The sequence below is a fragment of the Dromiciops gliroides genome, chromosome 3 (assembly GCF_019393635.1).
Source record: "Dromiciops gliroides isolate mDroGli1 chromosome 3, mDroGli1.pri, whole genome shotgun sequence".
NCBI lineage: Eukaryota > Metazoa > Chordata > Mammalia > Microbiotheria > Microbiotheriidae > Dromiciops > Dromiciops gliroides.
In genome coordinates, this window is record NC_057863.1 from 379,528,645 (window position 1) to 379,540,891 (window position 12,247).

A 12,247-nucleotide genomic window follows, 5' to 3' on the forward strand; every position below is an offset into this window, starting at 1 on the left:
CTTTGATTTTTCTCTTCAGCATACTCAGTGCCAAACACCATTCTTAGTATGAAATAGGTTTCATTGTCTCAAAGTCTCAAAGGAACTTGTGAAGCCCACTAAGCAGCTTAGAGATGTAATCAAGAAGGATGAAAAGGTGCAATCTATTCTTTTGAGTGTGTTAGCAGATAATTAAGATGGGGCTGAGTAGGGAGGAGCTTACTCCAGGTCTTCTATAAAAACCAGGGCAGAATCTGTCTTCTTGGTAACTGACCTAAAGCTCCAAATGAAGGGGAAGGCTTAAAACCAGAGACACCAGAAGTTATGGCCTCATATCTCGTTTCAAATGTTTTGGAAGAGCTGAAATGCTCCATCTGCCTAAATTTCATCACATCTGCTGTATCTATAGAGTGTGGTCACAGTTTCTGCACAAAATGTATCCATGAACTTATGACAAAGACCAAAAAGTCCAGATTTCAATGCCCTAAGTGTAATAAGAAGTGTACGAAGAATCTCCGGCCTAATCGAAATCTGGGGACAGTGGCACAATACTTTGGATTGCTCAAACATCACATGATGAGGAACTGGAAGTTCAGAGATGTGATCAAGAGAAAATTCCACGAGGACATCAGTCTGGATCCTGAAACAGCCTATGCTGGAATCAGCTTGTCCACAGATAGGAAAACAATGAGAGGAAGAAATTCTCGGAGCAATCCCCATCATACTGGGGAGACACCTGAAGTGTGTGGTACTGTTCTAGCAACTCAGAGCTTCATGTCTGGGAGACATTATTGGGAGGTGACAGTGGGAAAGAGTTGTGCTTGGGATGTTGGTCTTTGTAATAACTCTGCAAGTAGAGGTGGAGAGGTTTCACCATCTTCTGCTATTGGACATTGGCTTTTGAGTCTAAGACAAAATAAGTACTTTGTCTGCACCATGCCTAGAACGTGGATTGCCTTAACAGGGAAGCTTCTCAAAGTGGGGATCTTTTTGGATTATGAGGCAGGAGACATAGTGTTTTATGATGTGGAGAATAGCTGCCAGATCTATACATTCACCAGCTCCTTTTCAGAGCCTCTTTGGCCTATATTTTCCATTGGACTTTTCTCCAAGAATAAAAATATTCTGACTATTGAGCCAGTATCAAATGAGGGTGAAGATATCCCAGAGCAAGAAGAACCATTATCATGACACTTGCTTAGAGATTTCTTCCAGAAAGGAACTCAGTCCTTGACCCCAATATAAGATCTTTTCCCCTTGTATTATGTTTAACCCCACTTTGAGAGCAGGAAGAAATTTGTCTTATTTTGAAATATTCAGGCAATCTACTGTATACTAGTGGGAGGTCAGCATATATATTGATGATCTACTTATGACTTAATAAACTATATGATGGAATCACATTTTGATGTACAAACTGAGGAAATTTATTTCAAAAACACATGGAAATACCACTTCTAGGCTTATATCCCAAAAATATCTCCCAAAAGAGGAGAACTATTTGCACAAAAATATTTATAGCAGGTGGCAGCTAGGTGGCGCAGTGAATAAATCACTAGCCCTGGATTCAGGAGGACCTGAGTTCAAATCCAGCCTCAAACACTTGGCACTAGCTGTGTGACCCTGGGCAGGTCACTTAACCTTCATTGCCCGCCCCCCCCCCATATTTGTAGCAGCTCTTCCTTTTTGTGGTGGCTAAGAATTGGAGGTCGAGGGAATGCCCATCAGTTGGGGAATGGCTGAACAAGTTGTGGTGTGTGATTGTAATGGAATGTTGTTGTGCTGTGAGAAATGACAAGCAGGATGATTTCAGAAAGGCCTGGAAAGACTTGTGTGTACTGATATATAGTTAAGTGAGCAGAACCAGGGGAACGTTGTGCACAGGGACAGCAATATTGTTTGATAAAGAACTGTGAATGACTTAACTTGCTTGCTTGTAGTTTCTTACAGCACGGTAATATTCCATTGCATTAACATACCACAGCTGTTAGCCACTCTCCAATTGATGGGCATCCCCTCGATTTCTAATTCTTTGTCAGGAACTCAAAACTTTAAATAAAAATGTTATCAAAATAATAATAATAAAAGGTAAAAAAACATATGGAGAAATATATATGAACAAATATACAGTGAAGTAAGCAGAACCAGAAAACAATTATGTGTATCTATAAATCTCGAGAAAAACAATTTATACCATAACATCAATATTATAATATGAACAAATTTGCAGAGTTTTAATAAAATGATTAAAATCTCATGAGTAGAACCAGAGGAACAATTTGTACAATTAACAGTAACTCTAAAAAACAACTTTAAAAGCTGTAGGAACTATGTCAATGGAACAATAGGGACAATGTTTTCTCACCTGTTTAAAAGAAAATAGGCTGAACTAAATTGCCTCTGAGATGCTTTTTAATTCTACGGCTATCTCTGCAAAGAGCCATCCCAGCTTTGAGTAGCAAAGTTACTCATCAATTACTGACAGCATGCTCTGAACTGAACTTTAGTCCTGAAATTCCAGATGTGAGATGTCTTGGTGACAAGTTCTCAGTACCATTGGTCTTTAAGTTTGTTCCCCATTAATCCTCATGTACTTTGCATTTGTAGGAGAGTACACTCCAGGTTTGGGGTGGACATGGCTAGGGAATGATTTGTTATTATTGTTTTGCCACCCATTTGAATAAATGCATTTGATAAGAAAAAAAGAAAAACTCTGAGGGAATTTTTCAAACATACTAGATTGGGTGAAGATGAGATGCCTATTCAACATTTTTTTCTAAGTATTTTATATCTTAATGTTTTAAGCATCAACCTCCTGGGAGAGTATAATAGTAAGTTACCACTTCACTTGTGAGTCTTTTGTGTTATAGGCATTTCTTTTGTGCAGAGGAAATAAATTCCTGTCCAATGTCTGATCTACATTTCCCACCAAGTACTTTTCTACTCCCCTTTTCAGGGAGAATTCAGGTGATTCTCCCTGGGGCTCACATGGGGTACAAAGAATCAGAGATAGCAAGAAATGGATCCTGATGTCTCTCTTCAGACTCCAGACTCCCCCAGGACCAAACTTGTTTTGTATATGTCAGTTCAGAAGTAGGGGCCCCTTTTAGAAGGGGAGGGTGATTAACCAAATAAACCCTGTGGTCCCAACAGTAGTTCTGTGACATCATATATATATATATATATATATATATTATATATATATATATATATGTGTGTGTGGTGTGTGTGTATGTGTATGTATGTGTATATATATATAAGAAAGGGATTCTTATATTTGTATCATCAAAGGTCTGAAAATTGATGATTGGCCTAAAATTGTTTTGCATTTTAATAAAAACAGGCAATAGCAATTACCTAGTATGTTTTTAGGCTATAGATGCTGTTGGCTGTCAGATAGATCATTGCTCCAGGGCAAGTAGGGCAGAGTCATGGCACCTTGTACAGATCAGTGATATTTTTAATACCCTATTTTTAGGGTTTGAATGCATCTATATGTGGAAAATTCATACAGCATTTGACACAGAGATACCTTGGAACAAAAGACATCATATATATATATATATATATATATATATATATATATATATATACACATATATATACATATACATATATATACATACACACATATATATGCACACACATATATACACACATATATACATGTATATACATACATATATATATATACATGCACGCACACACACACATATAAACAATGCTGTTAAAAAACAAGCAAACCTAAGGGCTACTGCACATATAGTACTAAATCATTAGCTAGGGCACAGCCCAGGGCAAGCAGTCTGATCATGGTATAGTTGGCCTTTACAAGAAAGCCAGACCCAGAGACAAATACAAAAATAAGTGCCAGCTTAATGGATTAGAATGAGGGGAAATTCTACCCTGTGACACCTGGTTTGGAGTCATCTCACATAGAGAGATGGATCAAATTAGACTTTTATAAGACTCCAAGGTATCAGGCCTTTCTAATCTGGAGTCTGTCTTTTTTGGCATAGAATTTCTAAAGGGGATTGATAATATGTCAGGTTAAAAGAATGTCAACCTGATCCCTAGTCAGTTTTATCCATCAGCTATAGCCATTCATGGCCACAATAAGTCAGTAGCACAAGCTAAAAATCAGCTAAACAACTACTAATTCTTCCAAAAGTGATTTCTTCCCAACCAAGGCCAGTTGGAGCACTATGTACCTGCCATGAGCAGGGTTTCAGAAAATTGCTATTCTAGAGTTCAGAAGTGTTGGGGAAATGGTGGTATGGTGAGTCTTGTCCCTAGTTGAAGAACAAAGACACTCTGGCTGGCCTTCCACCTCCTTCCCTAGAACTCCTGGGGGATATCATAAAGAAGGAAACATCATCTAGTTGGGTGAGAAAAGACATCCATATGAAATAACTTGAGAGCAATTACAAAGCTATATTTCAGGCAGTTCACCATAAAAAGCTACAAATTGAAGGGATAAGTGGCAAGGGGATGCTGAATAAGGGAATATTTGAAATTTGGTTTACTATGGAAGAGTTCTTGGAGGTGATGAGTTTTAAGTCTCCAAGGAAGCAACAGAAATACTTCCCAAAGCTAATTCCATTAAAACCACAAGATTTACCTCCTGCTTTCCGACCAGGAGATCCTTCTTGAGAGGTGGGAGAGATTATGACAGGTATGTGTTGGCATCAGAGCCTCATTAAGGGAAATCAATGTGGAAAACTTCATTGAGTTCAGCAACTTTTCTCACTTCCTAAGCTCTTGAACCAAATAAAGTCCTCTGGAGTATTTTGATCTTAGTTGCTTCTCTGTCCTTAGCTCTGCTATTGACTGCCCATTTAACTACTATATTCTTCATGGCTCTATGTTGGCTATTTCTCTGGCTTAATTTTGTTGTTGTTGTTGTTTTCACAGTGACCTCTGGTTTTGACTTCATTGTCAGTTTCTTTCTCCATTCCATTTTCATTCACAGTCTAACATTCTAGCTCCCTTTATTATAAATGTAAATGACATCAATCTTGGCCCTTACTACCTGAAGGACAGGTATATTATATTTCACCCCTTCCTAAGGGTTCTCTAGTTTCCTTATGGGGCTTGAGGGCTCTATGAATTTCTGCAAGTGGCTCAAGCACCCATCGATTGAGTTACTTTTAAGTTTAGGAGTCTAGCATCACAGTTCCATTTAACCATGTATGTAAAATAAGCTTTTACAAAGAAATATTTACTTTAAAAGTATAGCAAAAACATCCTTCCCAGTACCTGAGGGCATAATTCCTTCTATGACCTCTTATTGTCTATGGCTCCATTTTCCCACTTGCGACCCCTTTTTGCCAGAGAAATTTTTATGTGACCCTGCGTATATAGGTATATAAGATAGGTAAAACATGAGCTTTTACTGTTGACAACTTTTTGTGACCACCCCCTCATTCAGTTACATGTCCCATAGTTTAAGGAGCTTTAGTCTATGGAAGGAGATTACCTTTACAATTTAGCTCAGTTCCTATGTAGCATAGTCCTCACTGAGTTCCAAGTCTAAAGTCCCAGCAGAGCCTATGACCCAGCTTCCTAGCATTTCAGAGCTCCCCAGACAGATTAGCAGCAACATCTGTCCTGTAATCTCCATGGTCCTCTGGAGACTCTACCACTTGCGTTTAGAACTGAAAAGGAGAAATGAAACATACCAACGCTAGGCCCATTTCTTGGGATCACAGAAACTAAAGGGAGAAAAAGAAAGTAGACTTTCCTCTTTTAATTCATGTGGCCCATATTTTAAATGAACAGGACCATCACCTACTAGGGAAAAAAGAGAGAGATAGAGTGACAGACAGGGAAAGACAGAGAGAGAGAGACAGAGCAACAGATAGATGGACAGGGAGAGACACAGACACAGACAGAGACAGACAGGGTGACAGATACAGAGAGACAGAAACACTATCATAGTCTTCTGGTTTTAAAGGCATGGCTTATTTGATCCACACAGTCAATGGAAATTGCTGCTCCTAAGTACATGGTAAGGGAATACAGAATGTTTTCTGGCAGAATCAAGTCCCTTATCTCTCATTTGGGTGCTTCCATCTTAAGTGATCTGAGCATGTGTAAAGCCCCCTTCCATTTTTTTTTTAAAAAGAAAATCAACAGCATTCTCTCAGCTATAGATCTCAGTAACCACTGTACAAGTGGTTTGGATCATTGGGGATTGAAAGCTAGAAAATGGTTGATTAAATCCCTTCATCTTTGTACATAAAGTGACCCAACAAGGACTGAATTCAGGTTCCTAGTTCATGTTAGAAGCAGAAGAATGTAGTAGGAAGAGGAACAGTATTATGGTTGGAAATCCTGGGTTAAAATTCCAACCCTGCTTCTTTGGGCAAGTAACTTCACCTGCTATAACTCTGTTTTCTCATCTATAGAATAAGGATAATAAGACTCTCACCACCTACCTCATTGTTTGTTATTGTTTAGTTCTAGAAGAGGACCAATGACATCAGGTGGGTGATGTATTGACTTGCAAGTGAATGGGATTAAGTGAGGCAGATCTGTGCTAAGTCACCAGCATCACTCTCTCATCCTGAGTCATCAGTCCAGGGGCAATCCATAGGTCAGGATGGCTGGTGATGGCCCTGGATGCAGTGGGGAAGCTTGGCTTTTTTAAGCTAAGGTCTTTACCAGATCTCATAAGGTCTTGATGAGTATGTTCCATAAATCCTAAAGTGCCATAGAAATGTGAATTGTTATTAATATTTTGCTGCATGGGTCACTAAAAGTGACAGAAATATGATGATTATCTGTGCTCTTTATCAATTCAAGCTGTCTTGGAAGCAGCTGTGGAGTTGGATAGAAATGAAACAGGCAAAGACTTCCAAGGCTGGGAGCCATCCTGTCTGTTCTTATTCCCTCAGTACTTTTCATAAGATGCTTTGACTAATGGGAAATAGAAGAACTGCACGGAGCTATATAAAGCCAGCTTGTAACAATGCTGGCAGTTTGAGAGCTGGTATCAAGAATGTGAACTACAGTAGTGAATGAAGGACAAATTTCTGGCATTAAATCTTTTTGAATGGAAAAATCTCTTAGTGGAGAAATTCTCCATCCACAAAATCCTACTTCATATTTAATTAGACTTGTCCACTAATCATTTAGTTGTGCATTTGAATGTGTGCTTTTATCTGCATAGGAATGTGCAGTCAATTTCTACCCCTCAGCAATCTGTTCTTTTCTGTTTAGGGGTCAACAACTTCTGGGCTAGAGAGTGTATGTCCCTGCCTTTCTTTATGATTACCATTTGTAATACACAGTTTGACATAGTTCTTGTTTCTCTGTGAAACTTTGGTAGTCTGACTGACCTTGTCTTTTCCACCCCAATTAGGAATCACATTACTGAATTACACCTCTTCTTCTAATGCTTTCAATCTTGGGTGTGTAAATGTGCTCAATAGGTGTTTTGCAAAATCCTTTTTTTTCTCCCCAAGGTGAGTCAGTGAACAATTTTTGGACCATTTTGAGGGCTTAGCTAATAAAAAGACATTATCAATTAGACTCCTTAATCTACTTGTTTCCAAACATGCTTTTTTGCTTTCCAACATCTGGAAGAGCTTCCAATTTCATACTCATAGGAATTTCTCTGTATGCCCAGTGAAGTAACTTCAAGTCTCCTTCATCTAAGCAGCCAACTTTTAGTAAGGTTTCTCTTAGAGAGAAATAGTCTCTTGGGGAATAGAAATTTAAGCTTTATTTTCAAGTCTCCAAACATATTTTGTAAAAGATTCTTTCTCCCCTTGCTTAAGCATAATTTCCCCATAAACCCCTCTCCTTTCACAGAATCACAGAGTTTCAGACCTGGAAGGGACAATAAAAATTATCTGATCTACTTCTTCCATTCAAGGGCTGTCATTCCTACCTGGAAGCCATCATTTTTTTTATCCCCAGTGACAAAGATTTTACTGCTTCAAGAAGCAGCCAAACCATTCCAATACTTCTTTTGATTTTAGAAAGTTTTTTTTTTCTTTTTTACAATTGAAAATGTTGAAATTTCACTTTGTTGTTTCTAACGTTGTCCCTTTGGGTGACATAGAATGACTTCTCTCATACTTTTGTGGGACAGCTATTTACATATTAGAGGATAACTTTGATTTCTCCCCTTAATTTCCTCTTTTCTAGTTGAATTCTCTCAAGTTCCTTTCATTTATTCTTTTGCATGACCAGATTTCCAGTCATTTTCATCATCCTGATGGACATTCTCTGGTTTTATAATCTACTCTTACAGACGTTTAAAAGAAAGATCAGAATTTCAGAACTGCTTGAAGGATGAAGCTATGCCAATTGATGCAATACATTTTTTTTTAATCCACAAGGCAAAGGAAATGGAGATAGGCTTTTAAAATTTTTATTTCAAAGCATTTTTTTTGCTTCAAAGTTAAAATATAATGACAATTTTGCATTAGTTGACATGCCTAGTCCTCCCTCCTAGTGATAAATGTAGTGCCCAGTTTTAAGCATACTTAATTCAAATGGAGGCTGACCAGCTCAAAGCCTTAGTGAAGTTTTAAGCTTTAATGGCATGAAACTGCACTAAGATTTTTTGGGACACTATGTATTCTGTTAATACAGTCTAAGAGTATTTAAGCTTTTTTTTTTTGTAGTAGTCATAATATTACTGGTTTATGCCAATGAGCCTGGTGGTCAACTAGAAGTCTTAGATCTTTCCCATTGAACTGTAGTCAAGGTAAGTCTTTCACTTGTGGAATTGATTTTTAAATCCAAATGAAAGATTTTACATTTATGCTTGTTAATCTTATTGATTTCAACCTAGTATTCCTACCTGTCATAAACATTATCTGATTCTTGCAATTTCTCATGCTAGCTGTTCCTCCCAGCTTTGTGTTATCTGTAGTTGTGATAAGCAAAGGCATAGCTCCCTTGTCTTCATTCAAGGAAGTGATAAAAATGTGTGTCCTTTGACATGCCACCTAAAGCCACCACTTATATTCATACCATGTCATTATTTCATGGTCCTTTTATTTGGTATTATTATCCATTCCATTTTTCTTGATTTGTTCTTAAGGGGGTCATATAAGACCTTGTCAAATGTATCAGTGAAATCCAAAAAATATATCCAGGCTATTCCTTTCATCTAATCAAGAATTCTATTTAAAAAGGAAAAGAGGCTTCTTTTCTTAATACTCACATATCATTTCTTTAACAATTTGTTCTAAAATGTTGCCAATAAGTTATATCAAACTTACTTGTCTATAGGGGCAGCTAGGTGGTACAGTGGATAGAGCATCAGGCCTGGAGTCAGGAAGATTCATCTTCCTGAGTTCAAATCTGACATCAGACACTTACTAGCTGTGTGACTCTGGGCAAGTCATTAACCCTGTTTGCCTCAGTTTCCTCATCTGTAAAATGAGTTGGAGAAGGAAATGGCAAACCACTCCAGTATCTTTGCCTAGAAAATCTTGAATGAGGTCACAAAGAGTTGGGTATGACTGGAACTACTGAACACATGTACCCATCTATGGTTTCTAAGATCTATCTTTTACCCTGTTTTGAATATTATTCTGATACTTCACTGTTTGATCCTATTCTTCATAAGGTCTTAGTGTACTTACCTGTAAGTGGAAGTGTTTGTATTAGAAGATCTCTAAGGCCACTTACAGACATAAAATTCTGCAATCCAATGGTTCTCCCCTCTCTGAGTCTTTTATAACTACCAGTGGGAATAACATAGTCAAGTCTGCAACTTTATTGCCACCAGCCTAGATTAGACCTTCCCTCTTCACACTCAGCCTACTGGATTAATTGTTCTTCCTGCTTCCATTTGCTCCCTCTCTAATCCATTCTCTAAATAGCTGCCAAAATCATCTTTCTAAAACATCTGACTACATTATCTCCATGCTCAAAAACCTTCTGGGACTACCTATTCCCTAGAAGATAAAGGAGTTCAAATTTGACCTCAGACCCTTACTAGCAATGTGGCCGTTGGCAAGTCACTTAATTGCTTGCTTCAGTTTCCTCAAGTATAAAGTGAGGAGGATAAAAGGACTTTTTTCACAGGACTTTTGTGAGAATCAAATGAAATATTTGCAAAGCACTTAGCATGGTGCCTAGTACATAGTTGGTGCTTAACTAATGGTTGTTCTACTCTCCCTTGCCTTAGCCTAAAATTTAAGACCCTCTACCATCTAGTTCCCACTGCCATTTCCAGGCATCTTACATCATACTCTAATACCCTTTCATTTTAAAATTCTTTTTAACACACTCTCTGTCTGGAAAAAAGTAGACCATGAACATTTCCCTGACCAAGCCAATATTCCATCTGTCACCTCCATATTTTCTCACACCCTCTCCCAGTGATGTATGGAAGGAAAGGATGGATTTATGTTCAAGGAAGACTAGCACCTCTGGCATGAGAACTTGATGAGGTCTTCTCAGAGCTGCTCCTAGACTTTTTGGTGTCCACCTGTCACCCAACTCTCACCTGTAGCTCCAAGAAGCTGTAGCATGCACAGTGACTACATGCTGGTGAAAATGTCTCAGTGTACGGGCTGAACCAGGTTGAGAGAAACCAACAGGCCTCAAACTTGTTGGCAACTTGGAAGGACGTGTATCTCAAGTGTGTGAAGACTTCCTCTAGCATAATTGGTAGATGAGAACAATTTGTTGAAACAGCATGAAGGTGGCTGAAGGAGGTGCTGTGTAGTGCTTAGACCTTGGTCAACATGGAAGACATGAAGATCAACAGTTGCATCCTGAGCCATCACTAGTTGTCTTGATTTCTGTCTTGCCACTTGAGTTCAATGACTCTAGAAGAGAGAGAAAGGCTGACAACTTTGTGCAACTCTGTCTCGTTAAAATCCAATTCACAAGCAGATCAAGATATTACCCTGTGATATCATTAGTCTTCAAAAATGAAGGACAAAAGGGGGCAACTAGGTGGCGAAGTAGATAAAGCACCAGCCCTGGATTCAGGAGGTTCTGAGTTCAAATCCAGCCTCAGAGACTTGACACTTACTAGCTGTGTGACCTTGGGCAAGTCACTTAACCCTCCTTGCCCTACAAAACAAAACAAAACAATAATGAAGGACAAAAGAATGAACATCTCATAAATCATTCCTCTGGCTCAAATGCACTCCTTCCTCATCTTCACCTGCTTTTCCTTCAGTGGTAACCTCAGGTGCCACATCTTCTGTGAATCTTTCCCTCATTCCCCTAGTAGTTAGTATTCTTGCCTTCTTGCATTTTTCCTGAATGATATTTATTTTTGTACCTATTATATGTCTCCTCTTTGCCTTCAGTTAGACTACAAGCATCTTGTGGGTAGGTATTATTCCATTTTTGTACAATTTGTACAATTTGTACAATTATTTCCAGAACCTTTTGCAATACCTTATACATTTGAGGTATTTAATAGATATTTGTTGAATTGAATTGACTTCTATGGGACCCTTGCATGTCCTTTGAGTGGGCCAGAATATCTGAATTAATTTAAAATGAAAATACACTATTTTTCTATCTCTTGGACTTCATTTCCCTCTTGACTCTATTTGTTCTGCCTTTTCCCATTAAAAAACCATGTTGCATCCTGGAAATGGTAGAAACAGACTAGGACTTGAACAGTTTTTTCTCTCAAGCTTCCGTTAATATTGTACCACCTCCCTCAAACAGTCTAGCTCTTTCTTCTCCTTTTTTAATGCCAAAATAGCTTTTTTAAAAGACCATTTTTGTTGCTGTTGCCTTTCTGGATCTTCATAATCCAATAATCTAGTCTAGTGAGCATTTTTTAAGCCTCTGTACCCTATAAGTCACTGTTCTAGGCACTGTCTATAAAATGACAAAATGGAAAATAATAGCTTCCCTCAAAATGTTTACTTATTTGATGGCATTCTCACAGGTTAATAACACCTTTTAATGTATGCATTTTCATTTTAATGTAGGCCTGCTGGGGATAATACTTAATTCACCAAATGATTTATAATTTTGGAAATTGGACATGTTATGGAAGACTTATTTGGAGGACATCTAGGTAGGGACTTTTAATATAAAAAACATAGGTACTGGCTTAATAAATGCTAGTTAAATTGAATTTCTTTACTTATGGACATGGAAAAAAATATTTCACATGGTGGAGGGGGATTCTCAATTTCCTAATCTATAGGGAAGAAGTGTTTGGAAGAAAATAGAAGAATCCAAGAAGATAGAAAACTTCTGTAGGGTATGAAAAGGAGGGTGATAATGCAGAATAATGTTAGAACAAAAGTAATCAATAGAA

General features: G+C 38.0%; 2 protein-coding genes across 2 annotated transcripts in view; both read left to right on the forward strand.

Annotated features, from left to right (window-relative positions):
* Positions 1-12,247, forward strand: part of NCKAP5 (NCK associated protein 5) — a 1,132,898-nt gene that overhangs the window by 41,257 nt on the left and 1,079,394 nt on the right.
* Positions 304-1,170, forward strand: LOC122747643 (E3 ubiquitin-protein ligase TRIM39-like). The gene has a single exon (XM_043993563.1). The coding sequence runs from the start codon at positions 304-306 to the stop codon at positions 1,168-1,170; it is 867 nt and encodes a 288-aa protein (XP_043849498.1).